The following is a 27,320-nucleotide window of genomic DNA, read 5'->3' as shown; positions in this document are numbered from 1 at the left end:
GCTGAACACCATGCATTGTTCTTTAGGAGTCTTATCAGAATAATTTTCTCCCTCTACTCTCTCCAAGGTGGACCTCTATTGCCTCTGAGAATGTCCACTCCCTTAGCTGCAGGCTTTGGTGTGGTGAGCGGTACATGAGAGTCAGGAACTGAGGGGTGTGGGCTCAACACTTTGACAAAAACACAGCTTGAAAAGCTGTTAAAGCTAACATCATCCACACCATATCCTCACACACCCTGATTAAAGGTAAAAATGCTTAGGCTTGCCAAGGCTACAGGTAAGACTTTCAAAAAATCTTCTCAAGCCCATCTCATCTCTCCAACCAAATCATTCCCTCCTCAGACCCCTCAGCAGCAGTGAGCACTGCTGGCAGACCTATGTCTTCATCCCTCACCGGTTACATTCTAAAACACCTAGTACCACTGCTTTATTATGCTGATCAACAATCCTGAAAATCTGCACCATGCTCTAATGCAGTGGTCCCCAACCTTTTTGGAGCCACAGACTGGTTTAGTGTCAGAAAATATTTTCATGGACCGGCCTTTAGGGTGGGACAGATAAATGTATCATGTGACCGAGAAAAGCGTCAAGAGTGAGTCTTAGGCGGATGTAACAGAGGGAATCTGGTCATTTTTAAAAAATAAAACATCGTTCAGACTTAAATATAAATAAAATGGAAATAATGTAAGGTATTTATTCTTTCTCTGCGGACTGTACCAAATGGCCCACAGACCGCTACCGGTCCGCGGCCTGGGGGTTGGGGACCACTGCTTTAAGGTGCTGTCACCCACCCTGTTGCATGAAATCCTCTCAGCCACTTTTTGGAAAAGAGAGCGAAAGTCACACAGATTTAAACAACTGGCCCAAAGCCAAGCAGCTATGACAGAGGATACTGGGACTAATGCTATATCTTTTGCCTTTATTGCCTGAGCTCAGTCAGCTCTACTCTCTTGTTATTTAAGAGGTTGTCTTGTCTTCCCAGCCTTACTGCAAGCATCTCAAGGGCTTAAACGTCACTGTACAAGGCTCTGCCTTCTCCCAGTATGTGATGAGTCCTTGTTAAATGCACGCATAATGAACATGTGAAGCAAGCACCTCTCTGTGTCAGGTAATGGCAAGTAGAAGAAAGAAAGCTTCAGGTGATTTACATGGAAGCCACTAAGGAACAAAGCCATAGAGGCAGCGCTAGTCTTTGTGACCAGGCTTCTGATTCCCTGGAACAGTGTACATGTGTGTAGTCTTTGCCCCCTCCATGAGCTTTCTTACAGCATTTTTTAACTTAAGGACTAGAGGAAGAGGAGCTTCTTTGAGCTTAGATGCCACCTTGGCCCAAATGCCCTCTTCTCACTGGGATACCAATGTAGAATCCTAGCAGAACTTGAGGCTGAGGTCAAAGGTTACATGCTTTCAGACGGTTGGCATGGATCCTGAGGTATCTGAGTACAAAGCAATGCTATTACCTGCGGACCACTCTAAAATTTGAGGGGAGATGCTCCTGAACATGGCAGGTCCCTAAAAATTCAGCTTCCAGATCTTAAAGAAAGGTCATAAGTTTTTTATCCAAGCCACCCACAAAGTTCTTTCAGAACCTTGGACACAGGACAGCAAATGCAGGAAGGATCAATACCTCTTTAAAATACACACCAAAAGAACTCAGGTCAAGGAAAGAAAATGAGCTTAAAAATAATCAGATGTGAAAACTGGCTTGAGTTTGGAGGAAATAAAAAGCCACCAAAGTGAAGCAGTTCATAGGAGTCACTTAGCTGTCACTTAAGGCACCAACCGAGAATCCTTAAGATTGCAGATGTTAAGCCTGACCAGGCAGTGGCACAGTAGATAACGCTTTGGACTGGGACTCAGAGAATCCAGGTTCGAAACCCTGAGGTCACCGGCTTGAGCACGGGCTCACCAGCTTGAGCATGGGGTCGCTGGCTTGAGCATGGGATCTATGATCCCACGGTCGCTGGCTCGAGCCCCAGATCGCTGGCTTGAAGTCCAAGGTCACTGGCTTGAGCCTAAGGGTTGCTGGCTTGAGCAAGGGGTCACTCAGTCTGCTGTAGCCCCCAGTTCAAGGCACATATGAGAAAGCAATCAATGAACAACTAAGGTGCCACAACAAAGAATTGATGCTTCTCATCTCTTTCCCTTCCTGACTGTCTATCCCTATCTATCCCTCTCTCTATCTCTCTGTCTCCGTCATACACACAAAACAACAACAACAACAAAAAGATTGCAGATGTTAAAAGAGATGGCCTCTAGATGAGGTATGAGGTCATGGTCACAATTATTAGCTATGATTATTGAGGCTATAAATGGACATGAAGATTCAATCATCATGTGTCCTTCACCTCATGTTGAGGACACAGAGAAGAAGACAAGGTCTTAGTGATCAAGGCAGCAAGAAAGAGGATAAGAGAAAAGAACAGTGTCCCCAGGTAAACTCAGTCTTCTCAGAACCTGGCATGGGGCAGCACAGACTGGGAAGATGAAGAGACCAATGTGGGACATAGAACAGCATCTTCTAAGTCATCCAAACAAGGCTCTTTCTGAACAACGCTTTCTTATTGTTTCAGGGTAAACGCATCAAAAACATATGGATTTGACTGTATTTCCCCACCTCTATCTTCCTCTCCTCAGGCTGGAAAAATGCATACAAATTTCAAAAGGAAAAGAAAAAAAACTAAAGAACAGCCAGGGATCAAACTGCCGTAGTATGGTTTTAAGCAAGCTTGGAACATGCCAGGAAAATAATTGTCTCTGTTCAATAAATCCAAAGGGCAGTGGCACCCATCCCTCTCATTAACACTCACAGCCAGGAAAGCAACTGCAATTAGTGGGAGCAGACATGTAGTCTGCCAGTGGGGACTAGAAAGAAATGGCCCCCAAATGTCTGACAACTCCTTGGGTAAGGTGACACATTATTCCCCCACGGTTTCAAGACCAATGTGTAGGGGTGAATCTACTTCTGTCCTCCGATTTTATTAAAGGGTTGGTGTCCAGCTGTTCTCCATCTTCACTGGAAACGGAACAAAATGGTTTCCAATAGAGTGGAGGGAATGCAATTTCAACATAAAAAGGAATGACCAGTTGTAACTCACTATTACAACAATGCATGTTAATTGTGTGCCTATAAATCAATGTATTTACAAATATTTATTGAGTGCTTACTCTAATAAGGGCTGCATCATATGCTAGACACTAAGCTGAATGACTGTCAAATAGTATTCCAATCCTCACCACAGCAATACAAGATTGGTATTATTAACCTCATTTTATGGCTGAGAACCAAGACGCAGAGAAGTTAGATGGGTTTCCCAAGATAATAAAACTAGGAACTGTGGAGCAAACTCAAGTTCATTCAATTCCAATTTTTTTCTTTGTTTTCTTGAATTTCAGCTAAATTCTGAAGGGCATTTTTTTTTACCTGTCCACCAAAACTGCACATTGCTTTAGGTTGAATAAATGTTGAATGAATGAATGAGCATAAATGATGGGTTTTACCTCCAATGTTCTTATACTATATTTCATCAATTTAAACACAGTCATTAGATTCTAAGAATCAATGAAATATGATCATCTTGAACCAAGACCAGTTCCACATGAAAGTATAATGAACAACACGAGACAGTGAGATGCTGTGATTAATAAGAAATATATGTATATTTGGACATTCAGATGACCAAAACATATTTCTCATATATATTTGGTCTTCACCCACAGTTCCTGGCTCACAGCTCCTAAACCCCTTGGGAGTTTCTAAGTAAGGAGCATAACAATGGTGTCTCTTATTATGTTAATGAGGTGACTTTTGGACTTCACCCAAGGAAGGGAGCTGGTTGCCAGTAGAGCCAAAGTTTAGAGGATTGAAACTTTCAGTCCTAACCCCTGATTTCCAGGGAGGGGAGAAGGGCTTGAGGATGCATTAATCGCCAATGGCCAATAACTTATAACTTTGTCAATCAGGACTACGTAATGAAGTCTCCATAAAAACCCAAAAGGACAATTTGTTAGTCTTTTTCAGAGAGCTTCCATGTTGGAGAATCACAACATCTCCTTCCACGTGGCACTAGGCTGGGCCCCAAGCTCCATAAGAACAGAAACTCTTTCATTCAAGATCTCACTCTATATATCTCTACATCTGCCTGTTGATTCAAATTATTTAATGTCATTTGTAATAAATCAGTTATCTTGTAAATAAAAGGTTTCTATGAGTTCTGTGAGCTGTTATAGCAAATTAATCAAACCCAAGGAGGCGGTCACAGGAACCTTTAATGTATAGCCAGTCAGTCAGAAGCACAGGAGAGCAGTCTTATGGTACTGAGTCTTTAGTTGTGGAATCTGATTCTATCCCCTGGTAGATACTGTCAGAATAGAGTCGAATTCTCAGACTCTGCTGGTGTTGGAATTGGGTCTTGAAACTCCCTCAGACAGTGACTGTTCAGTGCCTTATAAGGTAAGTGTCACAGTCCAAAAGCAGTGGAAACCATTTTTAGATTTACAGAACAACTGATTAGTCAGAGTGCAGACAGAATTTTGATGATGGTGGAGAACAATCATTTGAGGCATCTCTCTTAGAAGAGTTCTTTAAAGTTTCCTTAAAAGCAGGGGCCACATCTGACATTTTATGCTCCCCAAGTCCCAAGTTCTACATTATGCAGAAAAGATACGACTATGCAAGAAAAAGTGCTGGTACCTCCCTTCTGGAAGTATCAGAAAGGATAGGAAAGCCCAACACATCTGACATTTCTAGTTACTCCTGTCCAGAGACGGAGGGTTGAATCATATGACCTCTGAAAACCCTCGTAGATCCTCTAGATCTAAAAGAAGAAAGCTGATTGGTTGCTCATTTGATTATTTATGGAAACTTACTGTACATTGGCAGTATCAAATTAAACACTTGTTCACCGAGGAGATTTTCTTTACTCCCTTCTCTCTAGTCAAGCTTCCTCCCCCTATTTCCACATTTTTGCTCACTTACCCTCTACTATATACTGTCATTTAAAAGTAGATTAATCTCTCTTTTATATTCTCAATTTAAATAATCTAAAAAGCCTACTTTCCTCAGAAAGCACTCCATGGTTTTAAAGAACAGGGACCAAGCAGAGCCCTCAATAAGGAATTTCTCCAATCTTTCTTCCTTCAAGATGCTGTCTCAACAGGTAAAATAATGCCAAAACAATTCTTGCATGCTAAAAGGATGGGTGAAAATCTGATAAACAGAATATTCACACAGCCTCAGAGACTCTCCTCATAAACTTCTTAGTAATTACAAAGGAAAATCAGTAACTCACAGTAAACTAGCAGACACCACCATAAAACAGTGACCACAGCTAAAAGGGACGCACAGACAAAATGGGCCTCCTGTCGGGATATATTGAAGAGGGTGCACATCACGTATGCAAGATTCCTACTGAAAACACACAATCTGAATCCTATTATCAGGTAATGCCAGACAATCCCAAAGGGGAGAGACTTAACAAAAGGATCCTTTTCAAAAATGTCAGTGTCACAAAAGACAAAGATTACAAATTAAAGGGGACTAAAAAGATACGACTATGAATTGTGATATAAGATATCATTGGGACAACTGAAATTTCAATATGGATTGTAGAATCAATAGATAATGATATAACAGCATTGAAAATCACACCAAGAAAAAGTCCTTGATTTTAGAAAATACATAGTTTTTTAGGGATAAAGAGGCATGATATTTGCCACATTCTCTTAAATGGCTTAATAATAACATATTTATATGCACAGAAAGAGGGAATGAGAGACTAACTGTGGCAAAATAGGAACAACTGATAAATCAGACTGCCGACAATAGGGAGTTCTTTGCATTATTTTCAATTTTTTTTTCTGTAATTTTGAAATTATTCCAAAATAAAAAGTAGAAAGCAATAAAACTAGCATCTCCTCCTTTTACAGGAGTCATTTTAGCCCAGGCCCTGGCTTCCCAGGAACAATGTCCGATTTCTTAGGCTCCAAAAGCCTTTATAGAAGAAAATGGACAAGCATCTATTAGCAGGTCCTACCTCTCTCAACATGTTCAGTCCTTCCGTTGGTTTTAGTAGAGACTAAAGTGAACAAAGTGATAGTTGGAAATAATTATCTGAGCATAAAACAATTAGTGTGCAACCACAGAGAGAAAGTTAATAGCCATTTATGCGGCTGCAGGATGATCCTCCCCTTGTAAATGCCCAGCAGTGAACCACGGCCAAACCCGCTCTCTGCCCTCAGGACCTGTGAGTCTTCCGTCAGAGTTACAAGGCTGGGCAGGCAGCAGAGGCTGCGCACATTTTGAAGGAGGTTCTGAAAACAAGAATAACGATGATGTTCCCGGAAGCCGTTTTGGAAGGAGAAAAGGAAACCTTGATGATTTTGTGAGATATTGAAATAGGTTGCAAGGAGCAAGGGGAGGCCAACGGACGTCCTTTCCTGGACACCTTTAAAAGAAGAGGGAATCGTCTAGGAAAATGTTACAATGCATAGAATTGACTGTAAAATACAAAGTGTAAGAGGACGTGTCTTACTGTGACTGAAGCCATGAGGCAGGTGCCAGCCAAGACAGCCCAGGTGTTCAGCTGGCGCTGTACTCAGAAAGCTCATGATCGCAGGTGGCATTTCTGCTTTCCTTGTCTCTTTCAACAAGCCCCGCTTGGTAAATTAGCATAGAGAGTGTCAGAAATGGATTTTCATAGGTAAAAATAATGGCCTGTTGAGTAGCATAACAAATGTTAGAAAGGGGCTCTCATTTGGTCAAATGGGAAGAATTCAAATAATGTGAAATGCCTAGACATATTTTAGACATACTCCCTTGCTTATAAATATCCATGAAGGCCTATACCCCTTGTCCTGGAGATGACGTTTTAGGCTAAACCCTTAAATAGCCCCATATCTAGCTCAGTCTCTGGATCCTGTTTCCCTGACACCGGTTATAAGAGTGACACAGTTCTAGCTCTAGAATTAAAAGGTTTGCTGAGAACGACTCTTTCATGCGAGGGGATAATCAGAAAATATAAAAGAACAGTAAGTGGGGACATCCTGAACAGGTCATATGAACTATTTCTTTTTCTACACTTGTTAATAAATGTCACTTATTTCAAAACTTCTTCAGAGGCTAACAACGTCTATCAAGAAAGAAATATGCATGACTGCAGTGGCTTAGGTCAGCTTACAACAGATGAGTGAGGTGTGGTCCTGCATAAACAGATGGGCAGAAGGAAAGATGAACCTTACGTTCTGTTCATGTTATTTAGCTTAACTCCATTGTGGTCTGAAAATATATGCCATATGACCTCAATTCTTAAGAATCATTGAGACTTGTTTTATGAGCTAGAATATGGTCTAGCTCAGTAAGTGGTCCATGTGCACATAAAAATAATGTGTTTAGCCTGACCAGGCGGTGGCGCAGTGGATAGAGCGTCGGACTGGGATGCAGAGGACCCAGGTTCGAGACCCCGAGGTCACGAGCTTGAGCACAGGCTCATCTGGTTTGAGCAAAAGCCCACCAGCTTGAACCCAACCAAGGTCGCTGGCTCCAGCAAGGGGTTACTCGGTCTGATGAAGGCCCACGGTCAAGGCACATATGAGAAAGCAATCAATGAACAACTAAGGTGTTGCAACGTGCAATGGAAAACTAATAATTAATGCTTCTCATCTCTCTCTATTCCTGTCTGTCTGTCCCTGTCTATCCCTCTCTCAGACTCACTCCCTGTCTCTGTAAAAAAAATAATAATAATAATGTGTTTACTACAGTTTGGCTGCAGAGTTCTATAAATACCAATTAGGACAAGTTCATTCACAATGTTGTTCAAGTCTACCGTCTCCCTACTGATTGTCTATATGTTCTCTCAATTAGAGAGTTGAAGTTGCCAAATACAGTTGTGGATTTATCTGTTTCTCCTCTCTGTGTTGTCTTACTTTGCTACATATTTGAAAGTTCTGTTATCAGGGGCACACAATCCAAATAGGATAGTTATATCTTCTTAATGGGTTGGCCCCTTGATCAATGTAAATATTATCTCTATTTCTGAGCATGTTCCTTGCCCTAAAGCCTACTCTGTCTGAGTAATAGAGCCACTTCTGCTTTCTTTTGATTCGTGTTTACATAGCCTCTTTTCCCCCTTTACTGTTCACTTATCTGTGCCTTTATAGTTAAAGTATGCTTCTAGTAGGCAGCACATGGCTGAGTATTGCTTTTTACCCACTCTAAGAATTAATAGCTCCATGGTGATGTTTAGGCTATTTATACGTAATGCCATAGCCAAATACATTCGGGTTTAAGTCTACCCTCTTGCTATTTTATTTTGTACTTGTTCAGAGCAACTACAGGGCTGCCCTTGTTTTTTTTCAGGGATTCCCTACCTGTTGTCTAATGTCTGAAAACATTATTTTTATTACACGAAGTTATTGTATCTATTTTAACTTGTTTAGGGTTGTTTATGGCAGTAAAGCTAGTCTTATACCATACTCCGTCATGGCCATAAGTAGAAACTGGAAATCTGTGTTTATAAGATTCATCAGGTGAGTCTGGTGTGCTGCTAGAATTGCTTTAATGCAGGGGTCACAACTTTAAGTGAGTAGGGTAAAGGCCATAGTGAAGTGTGAGCGCTGGGTATAAGATAATAGGGAATGCTGGAAGCTGTGGGGAACTAGAGAGCACAGTCACATGTAATGTTTTTAAAACATCCTTTGGACCAAGTTTAAAAGAAATGTCTACTGGCTGAAATCTTCCCTGGGGCCACCAACTATGAATCTTCTCTAGTGTCAACATACCTCTTAAAATGGGGGGCCCAGAATCGAGCACAATCTTCGATGGTAGACAGACAGCATAATTACCCACAATTCCTACACCTGAGTTCATCGCTTCAGTGCAGGACAAGTTCATGTTTGGCAATAAACTGAGAGCTCAGTGTAGCTGGGGTCCACTCAGCCCCCTCCCCTCACCTCATCTCTTTCTCACAAGTGCCTGCCAAATCAAATTTTCTCGTCCTGCACTGTTATTCACCTAACTTTTCATTTAGCACTATTAAATTTCACATTGCTGGTTTTGGCTCAGGGTTCCTGCTTGTCCAGAACATTTTGAATCTTGGTTCTGTTATCTTTCGGGGTAACTACTTTATCCAGATGTGCACCAATGAAAAATCTGATAAGCACGCCTCCTATTCTTAAGGACCCAGCACTAGTGACTAGGCCCCATGATACAGCCCCATTGACTGATGCTGGCCAGTCAGTGCTGCCTCTGTTCCTCTTAATCTCTGCCCACAGGGGAACAGAGAATGGAAGGAGATGAAGTGCAAATAAATCCCCTCGTAGGAAGCATTGTGGAGAAATGCCAGAGTGCTGGTGCATGTGCAGTCTGAGTGGATTCTGCATATATGTTCCCAGGCAAACTGCTGCCACTCATTTCCATCGTAACAGATCACGTTGACAATGGGGAAGACAGGGCCCCCTAAAGCAAGGCTGTGGGTCATGACTCTTATTTGGCTTTCATCTGCAGCCCCAGCTCCCCTGCTAATTTGCTGTGCGGTCTTGGGCTACAACTCAGTTTTCCCTGAACTTCAGTCTCCTCTTCTGAAGTCTCCTTTTACAAGGACCCAGAGAAACTTTGTTCAGGGGAGATGACCCAGTAGCCCGAGAAGCTCTGCTTCTCCTCCCACCATGGCACCCTCTCTCCCGCCATGGCACCCTCTCTCCCGCCATGGCACCCTCTCTCCCGCCATGGCACCCTCTCTCCCAGCATGGCACCCTCTCTCCCAGCATAGCACCCTCTCTCCCGCCATGGCACCCTCTCTCCCGCCATGGCACCCTCTCTCCCGCCATGGCACCCTCTCTCCCAGCATAGCACCCTCTCTCCCGCCATGGCACCCCCTCTCCCAGCATGGCACTCTCTCTCCCAGCATGGCACCCTCTCTCCCAGCATGGCAACCTCTCTCCCAGCATGGCACCGTCTCCCCCGCCATGGTACCCTCTCTCCCGCCATGGCACCCCCTCTCCCGTCATGGCACCCTCTCTCCCAGCATGGCACCCTCTCCCCCGCCATGGTACCCTCTCTCCCGCCATGGCACCCCCTCTCCCGTCATGGCACCCTCTCTCCCAGCATGGCACCCTCTCCCCCGCCATGGTACCCTCTCTCCCGCCATGGCACCCCCTCTCCCGTCATGGCACCCTCTCTCCCAGCATGGCAACCTCTCTCCCAGCATGGCACCCTCTCTCCCGCCATGGCACCCCCTCTCCCGTCATGGCACCCTCTCTCCCAGCATGGCACCCTCTCTCCCAGCATGTCACCCTCTCTCCCACCAAGCACCCTCTCCCCCGCCATGGCACCCTCTCTCCCGCCATGGCACCCTCTCTCCCAGCATGGCACCCTCTCTCCCAGCATAGCACCCTCTCTCCCGCCATGGCACCCTCTCTCCCGCCATGGCACCCTCTCTCCCGCCATGGCACCCTCTCTCCCAGCATAGCACCCTCTCTCCCGCCATGGCACCCCCTCTCCCAGCATGGCACTCCCTCTCCCAGCATGGCACCCTCTCTCCCAGCATGGCAACCTTTCTCCCAGCATGGCACCCTCTCCCCCGCCATAGTACCCTCTCTCCCGCCATGGCACCCCCTCTCCCGTCATGGCACCCTCTCTCCCAGCATGGCACCCTCTCTCCCGCCATGGCACCCTCTCTCCCAGCATGGCACCCCCTCTCCCGTCATGGCACCTCCTCTCCCGCCATGGCACCCCCTCTCCCGCCATGGCATCCTCTCCCCCGCCATGGCACCCTCTCTCTCAGCATGGCACCCCCTCTCCCGCCATGGCATCCTCTCCCCCACCATGGCATCCTCTCCCCCGCCATGGCACCCTCTCTCCCGCCATGGCACCCTCTCTCTCAGCATGGCACCCTCTGGCACCCCCTCTCCCGTCATGGCACCCCCTCTCCCAGCATCGCACCCCCTCCCCCGCCATGGCACCCTCTCTCCCGTCATGGCACCCTCTCTCCCAGCATGGCACCCTCTCTCCCAGCATAGCACCCTCTCCCCCGCCATGGTACCCTCTCCCCCGCCATGGCACCCTCTCTCCCAGCATGGCACCCTCTCTCCCAGCATAGCACCCTCTCCCCCACCATGGCACCCTCTCTCCCAGCATGGCACCCTCTCTCCCGCCATGGCACCCCCTCTCCCAGCATGGCACCCCCTCTCCCGTCATGGCACCCTCTCTCCCAGCATGGCAACCTCTCTCCCAGCATGGCACCCTCTCTCCCGCCATGGCACCCTCTCCCCCGCCATGGCACCCTCTCCCCCGCCATGGCACCCTCTCTCTCAGCATGGCACCCCCTCTCCCGTCATGGCACCCTCTCTCCCAGCATGGCACCCTCTCTCCCACCATGGCAACCTCTCTCCCAGCATGGCACCCTCTCCCCCGCCATGGCACCCTCTCTCTCAGCATGGCACCCCCTCTCCCGTCATGGCACCCCCTCTCCCAGCATGGCACCCCCTCTCCTGCCATGGCACCCCCTCTCCTGCCATGGCACCCTCTCCCCCGCCATGGCACCCTCTCTCCCAGCATGGATGGCACCCACTTTCCCACCAGAGACCAAAGCAATGCCCCACTTCCACAGGGCTTTGCTTTGTCCTAGTTAGGACATATGTTTTAGAAAAGTAGTCAGGGGAATTTTTTCTGTCCCTCCAAAAACTTTCTTTAAGTTTGATCTTACCAGTTCATACTTAAAATTCTTCCAGGTCACTTAGGCTAAGTATTTAAGATCGGCTCCATGATCTGATATCTGCCTACCTTTTCTGTCCTCTGTCCCACCTTACCCCCCAGAAATAGTCTTCACCCTAGCCATACTCAGCTCCTTGCAAACTCAAATAATGGTGCTGTTTTCACCACCGCAAGCCTTAATTCATGCTGTTCTCTGTGCCTGGAATGCCTATCCCCCTCTCCCACGCCCATCCAACATCAAGTCTTTATTCAGAACTCAGAGCAGTCACTGCGTCTTCCAGAAGGTCTCCTCTGAGGATTCAGGAGCTCCTCTTCCGTCCCTCCTGGAGCTCCCTGCACACACCCTGTCTAAGCATTCATCACCGATCTATCCATAGGTATGTGCTTCTTTATCTTCTCTCCACGTTGTCAATAAGCTCCTTGCGGGGCAGGATGGTTTTATCACCATTGCCTGGGATGGTTCCTGCCACAGTGTTGGTGCTTGTTGAGTCATCAAGTGTTTTGATTGTGGAGTGAACCAATGGGCAAGTCACTGCATGGGAGAGGCTGCGAGCTGAGCCCTCACCAGGCACCCTGCTCGGGCTAGGGCTCAGCTCCTGGGCCTCACAGTGGGAATCTAAATGTCAGATCCCTAAGTGATCCCCAGGCCATTCACTGGGCTCTCCACCCTCTGTCTAAATCCCTTCCCTGAGCAAGACAAGTTACCTGGAAGAAACACTAGGAAATTTCTCCTTTCTCCTCTCACAACTGCCTCACAACCAAGAAGGAGCCACACTCCAGATGCACTGGCCAAGAGAGGTGCTCCGATGCTGGGAAGCCACACAGTGGAGAAGCATCCTGGAAAAGCATCAGTTGGAAAATCCATCCCCTGCCAACCCTCGCCAGGCCCCTCTCCTGCCAAGTTTGTTCCCTGCTTGAAGTCTATGACCCATCAGTTGTTTACGTTCCTAACCCTGTATTCAAGGGCATCTGCCCGTTACTTCTGAAGCATGAATAGATGGGGCTGTTCTCTGTTGGGGTTCCAAGAGCATAAACAACCGTCCAGGCTAAACTCTGTGTGGCATTTCCCAGCATCACGCTTCCCGGGGCCTATAAATACTTCTATCACTTTCCGAGATCACCTTCAGCAGGCCCAGATGGGGTAACTGGCCCCCGAGTCTGGAAGACATCAAGAGGAGTAAACAGATATAGAGGAGCTGAGATGGATGGATAAGGAAAGGCAATGGGAGGGAAAGAATAAAGCCTGAGGGTTCCTGGAGGAGGCTGAAGGAGAGAGTTCAGGGGACCAGAGGGGTTAGGAGGAAGAGGCACACAGCTGGGGAACCTGCAGGTAACACCCCAGACCCCAGGAGGGTGAGGAAGGGCTGTGTAGACAGCCTCAGGGGGCTGTGATGAGCTCTGAAACGCCTTGTCGGGACTCAGGCTCCAAATGAACGGTGAACAGAGTGGCTGGGCACAACACCCTCTCCCCTTCTACCCAGAAAAAGGAGAAAGAAAATAAAGTAGGGCAAGTGTGACCTCAGCCCTTCAGAATCCCTCTCACAGAGTCTGTCTGCTTCTACCACCACCATTCTTCCTGCCGAAAGCATCTTCACCTACATAGAATCAGGTCAACACCCTCCTGCTTCCGCCCTGGACTCTGAGGGTTAAAGGCCAACATGGTGGCAGAAAGAGGTGAGGTGGGGGAGGGGGAGAGGAACAGAGAGCAAAGAGATTTCTGATCGAGGGACACAGGGCTGGGCATGCTCCCAGCTCACTCACTAGGGAAGCTCACATTGTGTCTCATCCATCCTCGCTGTTCACTGGTCCTGCTGGTTGGCTCATGGAAATTATCGTCACCTTTAACAGGCAGAGCATCACTCTGCCTCATGTCACATTTATCCCCCATTGTCTACCTATAAGGGACACACTATTGGTTTATTACTGTACAGATGTGCAGATAAGACCCCCAGTTACCACTGAGAGCAAAGCCCTGAGGGTAGCATACCATGGCAACAAGGCAGAGGGGCCCTCCCAGTCCTCTTACACATGTGTGCACATATATACATGTGCACACAAATGTACACTCACAATTCCCATGCACCAACCCCACCAGGGCCATTCTAAGAGGTTTGGAGCACCAGTCCCCAGGCTGGGTCTCCAGGCCTTCCCTGAGAGCCAGCTGTCTTCATGCCAAGTCCCTGCCATGCAGCTGCCACCCAGTCTCCAGGCCAGAGGCCCCTGAGATGCCACGCAGACTTTTCCACTTGTCCAGACATTCTGAAGTGCCTCTGATATACACCATGTGTCCCAACAGGAAAACACACACTCATCAACTACAAAATGCTCCAGATGTGATCAAAGCCAAAGAAGCTAAAGAAAACAGATAGGGGGGTACTCAGGAAGGGAAAGAGCAAAAGAAAAAGCCAATATGGGGGGGGATAGGATGGTGACAGGGGTGTCCCTGTTGGTGGTGAGTTGAACACACAAAGTCTGGAATTGAGGTTCCTGGGTTCCAATCCATAGTCAACTGGCCTCCCGGTGAAAACTTGGGCCTTGCCCCCAGAGTGCCTTCAGGTTTGAATCTATCCTATAGAGCCGAGAAAGCTGACCTTGGGAGGGATATCATGGATCACCTGGTCCAATCCTCTTATTGTTAGGTGAGGAAGGCAGCAGATAAGTCAACCAGCCCAGAGCGTCGTCCGCCACCTCCCATCCCACACATCCTGCTGCCTCCCAGCTCACATTAAATGTTAGTGGGTTACAGCGGCACGGATTAAAGATTTTTTATTTAGAAGTGGACTCAGACATAATGCTTCTGTCCCTCTGACTTGTTAGTTCTGTCAGAAGATTTGGTTCCTTTTTTATAAAATGAAGGGGTGGTTTTCAAGACCCCCAAATCTAAAATTCTTAAGTCCCCATGACCTTTGGCAACATTCCCTTAAGGAATCAGATCTGTTTTATTCTAAAACAGGTAGTGCCTTCACTACCCCATCTGAATGACATCTGTTCACTAAACCCCACCACCTGCTTTGGGCCCCCTTTAGGAAGCAGCTCACGTGTCTCAACAACACAATTTTCTTCCCTCAAAGTATAGTAAAGTGGTTAAGATAATGGGCTCTAAAGTGATACAGCCTGAGATTCCAAGCGAGTAACAACTTATCTACTCTCTGTCCTCATCTTGAAAATGGGGACAGTGATTGTGCCAGTTTCACGGGGTTACCGTGAGGATTCAACCAGATCGTGCACACAAAGAGCATGGTGACACTGGTTCACAGTGAATGTGGGGGAAGCACTGTGTTAGCAATGGCCACCTTCATGCCCACTAAGACATCCGCCACCAGTGAACAGGGAGAGATGGTTCCCTCTCACTGATGACAATCTAGTGCAGCGGTTCTCAACCTGTGGGTATTTATTATACAATACATTTTTAAATAAAATATGTATTTCCAATGGCTTTAGGCGACCCCTGTATTTTGGTCGTTCGACCCCCGCCGGGGTCGCGACCCACAGGTTGAGAACCACTGATCTAGTGAGACTTGTGGGTTCATTAGGACATGGAAGCGTGAGGATAAGAAAAGAGACATGCTACCTAGAATGCCCACAACTGCTCTCAGAAGGAGAGAGGACATCCAGAAGGAAAAGTGGTTCTCCCCAGACTCCCCACCTCACACCTCCATCCTATTTGGCACAGAATGTACAGTCTCAGGTCCTTTCGAGCACCCCCACAGAAAAGCCTCAGGTCCTTTAAAAGTAAAAGCCAACAGATCATGTTCAGTGCTGCCCACACACATGCACCCACATACGCCAAAACCTCTAGACATACTCCTTTCCTTAGGTCAAAGTCCGAAGTCCTCCAGCACCTGGTCCTGCTTCGCCCAGCCTGTCCCCTTCATGACCCCCAGACCTAAGGCCGCAGCACCCAGGCCCCCTCCTCCAGTAACAGGGCAATACACACAGTGGTGAAGAGAACCAACAACTCCGGAGTTGGACCTAAAAGCTCAAATCTTGCCTCTTACTAGCCGTGGGATCTTGTGTGACTTACCAACCACTTTGTGTCTCAATTCCTCTACTGTAAAATGAGGATAATAGTATCTGCCTCCGAGGGTTGTTGTGAGTTAGCAAATGCAAAGGGCTTACACAGTGTCTGGCACACAGGACACACCATGTAATGTCAGCGGTTGTCACCATTCCACTCATCTTTGCCTGGTTCTTCTTTGCCTGGTTCTTCTTTACATTCACTCATGCATCAATTCTTAGTTCAAATGTCACTTCCTCAGGGCAGGCTTCTCCCAACGAGGTTGGATGCTCCTATATCTGTATTCTCATTACACCCCACATTCCCTGCTGTAACCCATGTCACACTTACAATTGACTGCACATTATCTGTCTTTTCCGCTAAATCATAAACTTCCTGAGATCAGACTAGGGTGGACCACAGATGCAGCTAGTATGGTTCCGGTTTATACTCATGGTTTGATTGGTGTTCAGCAGACAGTAATTCCCCTCCCTTTAAGAAAGAGTACACTTTCCAACAACATGTTTTTGTGCTTGGCCATGTGACTACTTTGGACAATAGAATGCTAGCAGATGTGATGGCAGTGATGCCTTAGAAGGCACTGTGTTTCCATTCCTTTCCTTGTGCTTTTATGATTGACCATGAAAGGAACATGCCTGGGTAGCTTCTGAGCCCAGCGGAGTGAGCAGACCTAGGAAGACCTGAACCCAATCTGAGGCCTGTAGCAAAGCCCAGCCAACCCTCAGCCTGAAGGAGAGCTTTTCCACTCAACCTACAGACACAAGGGCAAGAAAATTCAATGACTGTTGTAACCTGTTGACTTTGGGGTGATTTGTCATGCAGCATTATTGTGACAACAGCTGACCAGTACACTTACCATAATTATTAATGTGCTCATTTTCACTCTCAGAAGTGTCCCAGGTTAGATGATAAATTATTTAATCATCCAAGGTTAGTCCAATATCTACCTTTTTCATCATTTTAACTGCAGTTCCTAAAATAGCGCCTGACACAGACAAGGTACTCAATAAGTATGCTGCATTAAATTGAGCTGAGTTATATGTTCTTTAAAATCTTTCTAGGACATTGAGTCTTCTCCTCAAAACTGGATGGAGTTTGGGGTTCTTTCTTCTATTTCTTTCACATTGCCCCCATAAAAATGCTTCTGGCTGGCTGCTGGATCAGAGCAAGGCTTAACCTCACCACCAATAGATGTCAAACCTCCAAAGAGCAAGTATATTAAAAGGGGGATGTGAATTTACAGAATGTGATGGAATGGGGAAACGGACCATGGGGTAAGCACAGCGAGTGAGCAAAAGTGAAAAGAAATAAACCCCAGCAAGAACAATCCACAAGACGCATCAGGTGGGGCTTCCAGGAAGCTGAAGGCCCCTGACCGGGACACAGAGGCACTGCAGCCTGTGGCTGGGTCACTTCTCTCTGCTGAGCAGCTTGCCTTTCTGCCCAAAGGCTGAAGATGGGGCAGAATAGCCTAAAAACATGCTGCCGTTTTGTTAGAACTGATAACAGCTGGAAACCAAGCCATTGTTCTTACCTCCCTCCAAGCTAAAATGCCCAAATAAGAGTTTCAAAATCCCAGTCCTCAATCTCCTCTTTGTCTCTCTTGACTGTGTTTAGTTGAATACAGATTCTATGAAAGAAACCAAGGAGGCCAAGCCAAAAACCTTGAGGCCTGAGCCCTCAAGGAGGGTTTCCTGAGTCCCTTTGATGGGCTGGGTGACTCAGGCTGAGCACCACCCCTGCATGCCCCAGCCAACCATTCTGCCAGGAGCAGACAGCAATGCTTGGCAGTTACCCAACTACCCGTCTTTGAATACCTTGAGATAATCCCAAGGAAGTACTGGAGGACAACAGTCTCCCAGGCAAGGATTTTGAAGTTTCATGTTGTTGGTTTTTTTCCTCTTATGTCTGTGACTTTCAGACCCACAAAATGCTGTGGTTTTCCGTTTCTAAAGCAGAGGCATGTGTTTGCGCAAAAAGCCTGGGCGTACAGGGCTAATTAAACGTAGCTATCTTGCGGCTGTTGTTGTAACCGTGTGTTCCGCCAATGTTATTCAATGTGTTAAGATGTTTTGTGTTTATGTTGGTTACATACCCATGTGGTGTGGGTGGAGAGCATCACTCAGGGGAATATCATTAGCAGAAACGGGGAGCTTGGAGGTTCCAGAGACACGTGGTGAAACAGTGGCTATTGGGATCAAACAGTTGGGCCGTGTCCATGGTAACTCCTCATCCACATGCTAGTCCCCTCCCTCCTGCCAGGGCAAGATCTGTCCCTCAGCTGCACCTCAAGTTCTCGACGCCCACAGACAGGACTGCACCTGCCATCACCAGCTCAGAAGTTTAGTGGAGAAGACGCTAAGATTCTAACTCTCTCTGCCAGGGACAGGAACCCACACCAGGTCCAAAGGGGCAGAAGGACTTGCTCATACTTTTCCAAGAGAGACGATGAGTGCAAAAATGAACCCTGATGTGTCCTCTCTCACCTCACAGCTGGTGTCCATAAGTCCTGAAACCCTAGCAAGCTTTGTTTTGCCACCTGCCTAAATTCCAGGGAAGCCGCTTGACCGCATCTCCTTTTGTTCCCATTGTCCGGATCCCTCTGTCTAGACCTTCTACCCCACACTGTCTCCAATATCTCCTCCAGCCTCTTCCCGTAGCCTTGTGTTCTCTTCTCAGCCCTAACGCGGATCTTGCAAAGCTCCCAACCATGTTTCTTCTCTCCTTCCAATCTCCACTATCTACTCAAAACTCACAGATCCCATAGTCTCACTTGTCCCTCAAAGCCTTCCCCTGTGACCTTGCCCTTCTATGTACAGCTCTGTGCATTTCCTCGTCAGGGGCCCCTTTCCAGCCTGTGACCTCCCCAACAAGTGATATTTATGCCCCATAATCACACTCCCAGTGTCCTGCTCTCCTTCTTCGTTTGGCTTTGACGCCACATCCCAGACAAAGCTCTTCATTCAGTGGGCCCTTGGTGTAGGGACCCACTCTGCACTGTTTACAGACTCTGAGCTCTACCGTAAGCAGCACCTTTGATAGTCTGGGTTCCCCGTGGCCTCCCAAAATAAGTCAGAACAAAATGCAGCCCCTTCCAGCAAAGGCACCTGCTCTGCACTCACTCTGGTTCCATCTCTGAGGCCTCTTGAGCTTCAGAAACACCATGTCTCTCTCACTAGGAAACAAAAAGAAGACGTTTCCACAACAAAGACAGACCCTCCGCATAACCCTCCTCCTAACGGGAGCTGGACTGCGGGACAGGCTGTGGAAGAGTCCAGCCCGGTGCACAGGGCTAACCAGCTCAGGCATCTGGTGGCTGACCCTGCAACTGAAACCAAGTAGCACAAACTGGGGTCAGGAAGGAAACTGCTCAGTTGACAAAAGCAAGAAGTGACAGCTGACAACCAGACAACATAGAAGAGGTCAGAAAAACAAAAGACTATAAAAAAATAGAAGAGAGAAATAGAAAACACAGCATTCTGGGGTCACTTAGCAGAGGCACAAACAATTTTATCCAGCTCAGCAGGCCCCAAGAGTGACACGTCACTCCTGCGAAACACAGAGGAATGCTCACAGTGAAGGCCCCGCGGTAGAGCAGGGGTCGACTGGGGTCAGTCCGCTCTGCTACCAGCCAGACCACACCAGTTTCCCCTCAGAAGCTGCTAATTAAAGGGATTAACACTAGAAACCCAGCTGGCTTGACATCCAGCTGGATGGAGCTCAGTGTCACCTTCAGCCACATGGCACAAGAGAAAAATCAGTTTCTAGAGTCAGACAGGGCTGGGTTTGAATCCCAGATGGGCTGCTCTCGGCTTTGGGAAGCACCTCATCTCACCGAGTTCAGTATTTCCCATCCCTACATGGAAGTAAGAGCGCCCATTCTGCAGGTTCGCTGGGAGGCGCAGTGCTCATACCCACCAAGTGCTTAGTTACAGTGCGTTGATTTGCAACAAAAACATAACCTTGTGACTATATAATATTTGTCAAAATTCTTGAGCTAAAGAGCTATATAAAATTCTGCTACTTTGGGGGATATTATAATTTTTCTCCAGGGAGCCGATAAATAATTAAGTAACCAAACTGACATCCACCACCGCAGCATCTGTGCCACGTTTTTTCCATAATCATCGCACTAATATCATGTGGCAGGTAGGACAGGTGTGAGATTCCAATTTCATGGCGGAGGAAACTGAGGCTCAAGAGAGAATGGCTTATTCAGACGTTACATCAATTGGAAACAAAGCTAGAACTGAAACAGTTCTAATTCTCAGCCCACGGTTTCCAGCCTGAAGGGATGTCCCCAGGCAAGTTCCTCAGGATTTGATAAACACGTGCACAGTCACTCTATCCATCTTTTAGTAAGTACCGGCCTCACGCCTTCTCCACTTTCTTCTTGGAGTAGAGAGCTCATTCGTTTAAGTCTGTCTTCATAGGCAAGTCTCTCCAAATTTTTGTTCACAATACATTTCCTCCGCTGAAATATTCCCGGCCTGGCTGAGCTTTCATTTCAGCGTGGTGTCCTGAGTTGAACATATTTTGGTAGATCCTAAAATGTTTTCTGAGAATTTCCAGGGTCTGTGGGTATTGCAATACATTACATGAATGTTTCTAGAAAGAGTTGCGGCTGCCCCCAACAGTCTTTGCTTAAGGCAGAGCTGATACCCCTGAGCCCATCATCACAGATGACTAGTTTAAGGGGGCCAACTTCCCCCATGATCTTTTCCATATGCCGTTTTTCTACAGCCTCCCAGTTACTTTTCTGAAAATTTTCTTCATCCAATTTGTCCCTTCATATTCCAGAAAAGCCCAGTGGTCATCTGTAAGCTTGTAGATTTGACTTTGAACTTAAGCTCCTTGAAAATGTGGTCATGCTTAATTCATCTCTATCCTCCCAGCACCAGCATCTCATATATGGTCACTGCAAACTACGTGTTGGCTTAAGTACACCAGGTGAGGTGTGTGGAAGGACCCTGCTCTGAGCTTCCCAGACCAGTGAGCCCCAAAGATGATGACCATGATGAGGACGTTGTTTGAAGAGCCCATGTCACATGAGGACATCAAGCAGACAGATCCAGGAGTGTTTTGTGCAGACGAAAGAAAGCTTGGGTATATGAGAACTGTTACTGTCACAATAGCTATTTTCAAATAATTAAAGGACTGGCCTACATGACAGGATACTTTCATTCCCAGAGCTCCAGGGAGCAAAACTGGAACAAAATGAGGGAGGTCAGCAGCGTCCTTGTTCTGACTCTAGGATCCTTTCTAGTGGCTAGGAATGTGCAACATACACACATGCCGCCCGAGGCTGCTCCCTACTATAAGAAAAGTCCGGCAAAGGCTGAACATTTGCTAAATAAATACTCTGTGGAGGAAGTCTTAATTTCTTCATCCCAGGGCTGGGCACGGAGGTGGCTGACCTCTAAGCACATTCTGCCTCTGCGATGCTAAGGTTTCATCCCAGGGACCTGGGTAACTGGGGATTTTATTGCCCATGAGGGCCAAGGGGATACAAAATATAAAACTTGCCCTATATTTTCAGACTAATATCAGTTTCTGATCCTCCTTGGGAACTAGGAGGAGACAGAAGCGAGTCAAGGAAGCAATGAGCCAGGTAACTCTTCCCTTCCCTGCTCTGTCTGTGGAATTCTGGGTGGCCACAGGGAACACGTGCAGCCTCCTGGGGTCTTGGGATCCCCCATTTGTAACATGTGGCGGATACTACAGGAAGGGAGATTAGAAGTTTGATCTCACAGGAGCCGCCACCTATGGAAAGGTGTTCTGAGCCTTGGGAGATCACCCTGAGAAGACAAAGATGGCCTTAGGGTGCAGTCTCAGACTGGAGCTAAGAGCACCGTATTCCTGCTCCGTGTCCACTGACCAGGCCCGGCAGGAGTGGGAGGAAGGGGTCACACTAGAAAGGAGTGACGCTCAGTGCGGGAAGAGAGACAAAGGAGAGTAGGCTAGAGCCTCTTCATGGCTAGATTTAATAAACAGCCTGACTTATTTTCCGGTCTGTAAAATGGGCCAGAACCTAACAGTGCAGAACATTGTTATCCTTGTTTCCCCCTTGCCTGAACTAGCTACTGTCTGCTTTTCTCACCTTCAGAGATAAAAGAAAAATAATCCTCAGGGCCATAAGATACTTCTTTCCAGCCTGAAAAATACTTCCCAGCTAAATCCAACACTTCAACTGCTGAGGCCTGTGTAAATACCAAGGTGTCAGTCCCACACTTCACATCTCGTTCTCCTACTCACGTGGATCCAGCCCACCTCCTTCCGACCCTGCATTCCCTGCTGACTTATAGGGCAGATCAAGCCACATGGACCAGGCTGACACAGAATATACTTGCAAGTCAAGTTTTTTATCTTACCACTTCCAATCAACAGTCAGGAAAGATCAGGCTTTGGGTCAGCATGATTTCTGGCCATCAATATCCAGATAAATAAGAAATCTACACACAGGGAAGCCCAGGCTGGCAATGAAGACACATTCTGATCATTTAACCGCAGTCTTTCAGAAAGCAACATTTCTAATTCAAGTGCCACCTCTTCCAGGAAGTCTTCCCTTTTTCTGCTGGTAGCAATTACTCGTCATCTGTCATCCCATACTATCTATTCTGTATATATTTATATCCTAGACCTTAAAAAGCCCTCCCTTCATCCAATCTTGCACATGTCCATCCTCCTACATAACTGATAGATCCATAGGGCACAAACTTTACCTTATTTATTGCTGCCCCACCCCTGTTTCCGAGCACAGAGGTTTGCTCACTATAAGCATCAATAAATATTTATTGCATTGAGCTGAATGGCTTTTATAAATCCCAGGGAAGGATCAAGGAGGAGGCAGCAGAGCTCGGGAAATAATTAATCACAGGTTGATTAACATTGTTTCCTCTACAGTCCCTCCCCCAAACCCGCCTGGTTCTGCTGAGAAGCCTCCTAAGAAAGAATGTGGCTCCCTCTGCCTCCCTCCTGAGGCGATTGGATGGGTCACATTTTAGGAGGGTACAAGTAGGTGGGCCCAGAGACACAGCCTTCTCGTGGACATCCTGGGGGACTCTGGCAAGAACAAGGTCATCTGCCTTGCAGGAGGAGGGGGGAAAGCCCAGTCCCATGATGCCAAGGTTCTGGATGGGCCCCTATGGGTGGAGCTGGAGAGGGCTGGGAGTCTAAAATGGTAGGGACACGTCCCAAGGGGGGCACATGCCACTCTTGCTGTCCACAGATGATGCCCAAAGGTTTTTGAGATGGTATGACCCCATAGACATCAGTCTCAGGTTGTTGTGGAAGTATTCAGACCTCAAAGCTCACGCCAGAACATTTCTAAGAGAACTCCAGAGCTGCCACCTGGACAAGTTGCATGGCAAGGGACTGACTGATTTTTAGGAAACCTCACTCACGAAGGGGGCATCCTTGACAGAGATGGGAATGATGGGTGACGGCTGTTTGCCCCTCTCCAGGCTGGCATCCTGATTCAGTGCACTGCACACCACCCAGGAACGAGCCCCTGGGTGCATCCCCAAGCCAATGGGCTGTAATCCCCCCGAGCCTAGCAGCCTCTGGACCCCTCTCTTCCCTGTGCTGTCGTAGGCAGGCAAAGGCAGATGCTGAAAAATACACTTAGTACATCGACTTCAGCAAAGTAGAGTTAGGAGCTAAATCAAACTCAGATGTTTCAAGTCTGTTTTGTCTCATCCACATCAAAACTTCCGAGCTGAGAAAATAGGCCCGTGAGCAGACATTACTGTTAGTGAAAACACAGGTCATGTTCCTGACGAATTCCGGATCACACCTGTACAAGCCCACAAGGCCCCAGGCCCCGAGGTCCCCCCGAAAATAAAGGCTGTTTCCCTCCTGGGATGTTGGGGTGTTAACCCAGAGCAGTGCAAGCAGAAATCGACTCCCCTGGCGACAAGACCTTGTAGGGCTGCTGAAGGACCAGAGGGGCCGTCCCCCCCAGCTGAGACATCCTGTCTCCCACTGTCTTAGTCACACACGGCGCCTCTGCCAGGGCACCAGTGCTGCAGGCTGGATGCTCCCGGAAGAATTTTCTGTGAGTGGGTCCCTGCTGGCTACATTCCTGGGGACCTTTCCAGGCAACTCTCTCTCTCTCTCTCTCACACACACACACACACACACACACACACACACACACACACACACACTCAGCTCCGGCCTGCAGGCCCAGAGGTTTTCAGAGCAGAGGTGGAGAGCCCTGCTGGGCTGGAGAGACACAGGCAGTCTTACAGTGCGGCCTGCTGGGCACACCAGAAGGTGCAGCGGGAGGAGGCAGGTGAGGGCTGCAGGTGTCCGGCCTCCCTCTGCCCCTCTCCCCACGTGGGAAAGGAGCTTCTGACCCCCAGTCTCAAGTGCACCTAGTCCTGGGGTTTTCGAAACACAGACACATCTCCCCTCCCCACGGAACACCCTCGTACTTTAGAATGTTCCAGAGGATGGGCGTGGGGGAGCCCCGGGGTTCCACTGGGGGAGTAGAAGCTCAGCACTAAAACAGAGGCCGTGTGCCCAGGGAAAGAGGTGGGAAACACCTCCGCCAGGCCTTCGTAGGAATCATAACTCAGCTTGTGTCAGACTCCCCTGCTTCTGTCCATCCTTCAACACAGACCCCAGGGGCGCGATCTCTACGTGAGGCACACAGAGGGTACAACTCACAGGAGGAAGCAGTGATGGAGCAGCCCCGGCACCGTGCGGGGCTGGCGGCGGTTCAAGGAAGGCAGACCGCGCAGTCCCGCCGAGTGGGGGCAGGAAAGATGGAGAAAGGATGGAAGAGAGCGGGAATGACGCTGACAAAGCAGCCAGGGAGTGGGACGTGAGAGAGAGGGCGGGGAGGGGCGGGAAGAGGAGACTTTGACAGACACAGAGGAAGTGAGCTGGGATCTTCAGAGGAGAATGTGGAATGAATTTAGGGTGGCTCCTGCTGACTAGGGAGCTGCTGAGTGTGGGGAGCTGTTCTCCACTTTACAAGCGCTCCAGCTGCCTCGTGGCTTCCCTGTCTCCGCTAACCCAGCTTTGCCCCCAAAGCCACCCTCCTTTCTTCCCTCCCCACTACTGTCTCTCCCTTTCCAGCAAGCCCCATGAGGTCAGAAAGTTCCTTAGATCACTGGGTAAACAACTCCCCCCACATACACCCAGTGTCCCTTCCCTCCAGCCAGTCTCTGAGAGGTACCTGGGGCTGCAGCCATCTCCTCCTGGCCAAGCCGCTGGCCTCGCCTGTCCCGGAGTGTGGGAACGCCCTGGCCGCCTGACCCATGGAGCGGGGCTGGCCCCCAGCTCCGCAGCGCACCGTGCCCTGTCTAGACAGACCTGAGCTCTCTGTGCTCAGCCACCGCCAGGCCCCAGAGCAGGGCTTCGCTCCAAGGACAATTCTCTCCCTGCAGGTGAGGCTGCTTTGGTGGCCGAAACTAAGTGCACATTGGAGCCATTTCCCACTTAGCTGGCGGCCAGTCACCTGAAGACTCTAGGGGAAAGACAGGGCTCTCTGGTAAGGGGAATTTTTTTTTAATCATATTTTTTAAAAAAACAAGTCAGTAGTTGGAGAAAACAGGCGACAGAGTGGGTGGCCACTTGAGATGCAAGAGAAGATCAAAGCACGGAGGAAGCAGCCTTGGTGTGGCCCAGAGAACAGTCTAGGTGGCCGGTGCCTCATAAAGGCCGCCAGGGCCTGGGAGGCTCTGGGTGAGGGAGCCTCGGCCACAGGCACCCAGTGACCCTGCCTCCTGACCAGAGCGCTGCGGTTAACGGCCGTCAGCTGGAACCGACACCTGTTGTCAAGAGATGTGGCCAACCAAGCTCCCAGTTCCCTGGGAGGGCTCTCAGTCTCTGTGTGGGAGGTGAACCTGCCCAAACTGTGGCCCCCGGGCTGCTTTCTTCTTCCAAGAAGAAGCTGGAAATCCTCCCTCTGGACTCAATCCTTCTGGCTGCTGCCCTTCTCCCAGTCCTGGCCTGGGACAATCCGCCAGCAACACTCTCTGCGTTTGTGTGCTGATTAATTAGTTCACTAGAAGAGCCACAGGGGTGCTGTGGCCATGAGTCTATTATTTCAGGCATGGGCCAAGAGCCATCTTTTCCAAATAAGCACACTCTGTCAAATTTCCTTACAGATCCCTCAGTTCAGCCTCCCAATTTAAGACAACTAGGATCCTGAAGACCAAAGAGGGACCGTGACTTGCCCAAAGAAACATCGAGCCCCTGGGGGCCAGGCCTGACCAAGAACCCGTCTCCAGACTCTCACCCAGTGCTTTCCCACCTGACAGTGTTGCCTCCCCGGAAGTCCCCGCTGGGAAAGAAGCTGAACTCTAAGAACTCCTTGCGTTTCTAGAGCCCTCATCCCATTTTATGCTAGTCAAGACTAACTGCATTCTGGTAAGTTCTGGAAAAGAACTGTTTACCAATGTTCTACAGAAGCTGGGGAAATTCTCGAGGTAAAAGACATCATTTTCGGGACAGCACTGAGGGAAGGGATGCCGGGGCCCAGTCTCTCTTCCCTTCTAATTTGGAGAAGCCAAAAATGTCTAAATTCCCTCTCAGGCCAGCCTGCTATTTCTCATGGGATTTTCCAGGTCTTCCTTTCTCTCGGTCAACACTGTGGTCACTCGGGCATAACCCAAGGGTCTGCTTCAACCAGATCCTTTTCTAAGACAAATTTTAAGGGCAATATTAAGAGCTATCACTCCAGTTACCCCTTCACACACACACATACACATAAAAGAGCAGGCAGGGAAAGAGAGACTGTAGTGCAGAAGGACCTCAAGATGCAAGTCACAGTGTGTCAATCTACATGACCTGCCGCTCTGCGCAGCCCCCATTCTCCTCTCTGTCCCTGAGCTGCTTCCCCATCCATAAGACACAGCAGGGAAATGATACAATCTAGCAAAGCGGATCCCTCTGCTTGACCAACAGTCTGCCAGGGCCAAGAGGGCTGAGAGATAACCCAGGACTTGCATCTCTAGAGTCTTCCAGAGAATCTCCTCCCATGTCTTACCTGATGAGGTCGATAGGTTGAAACTTATAAAACGCCCCATAGCGTGCCCATTCTTGATACAGCAGCTAAGCAAGAAAAATAGGAAAACAGGTTAGAAAATGGGGAGCAACTGTTCACCTCTGTCTATTCGAGCAAGTCTAGATTTTACTCCTCCACATACACAAAGCCATCCTAATGGATGAAGTCAAAACTGAATTTCCTGACTCGAGCTTCTAGGAAAATTCTCATGAGACATTGCAAGGGGAATGTCCAAAGCCAGGAGACTACAGAAGCTGACTTTTTCCCCAAATAATTAAGGTGACCTTTATAACACTCCTAGGTTACAACTAACCCTTCCTTCTTTACTCCCTTGTTTCGCTTAGTCCAGTGAAATGAGTCCTGGCATTCACATGTGCACTCATTGAATAAGTATTTATTGATCATCATCTATGTGCCAGACCCGGTCCAGACACGGGATCCTTGTTGTCATGGAGTTTACAGCCTGGTGTGTAGAGACAAATATAATAATATAAACGTATAAGACCCATAAATGCCATGAATAAAAATAAATCAAGGTGAGGGAGTAGAATATGAAAGAGGGGAGTGGGGTT

At 48.2% G+C, this 27,320-nt stretch overlaps 1 protein-coding gene across 3 annotated transcripts in view; it reads right to left on the bottom strand.

Moving 5' to 3' along the window:
• Nucleotides 1-27,320, bottom strand: part of ANO2 (anoctamin 2) — a 348,314-nt gene that overhangs the window by 191,162 nt on the left and 129,832 nt on the right. For all 3 annotated transcript variants that reach the window (XM_066261651.1, XM_066261659.1, XM_066261667.1), the window contains one exon: nucleotides 26,731-26,795. In XM_066261651.1, the coding sequence (XP_066117748.1) occupies nucleotides 26,731-26,795 (65 nt within the window). The remainder of the gene's footprint in view (nucleotides 1-26,730; nucleotides 26,796-27,320) is intronic.

This window comes from Saccopteryx bilineata, chromosome 1 (assembly GCF_036850765.1).
Source record: "Saccopteryx bilineata isolate mSacBil1 chromosome 1, mSacBil1_pri_phased_curated, whole genome shotgun sequence".
NCBI classification, from domain to species: domain Eukaryota; kingdom Metazoa; phylum Chordata; class Mammalia; order Chiroptera; family Emballonuridae; genus Saccopteryx; species Saccopteryx bilineata.
The sequence above is the reverse complement of the archived record's forward strand: the minus strand, read 5'-3'. Positions and strand labels throughout refer to the sequence as shown.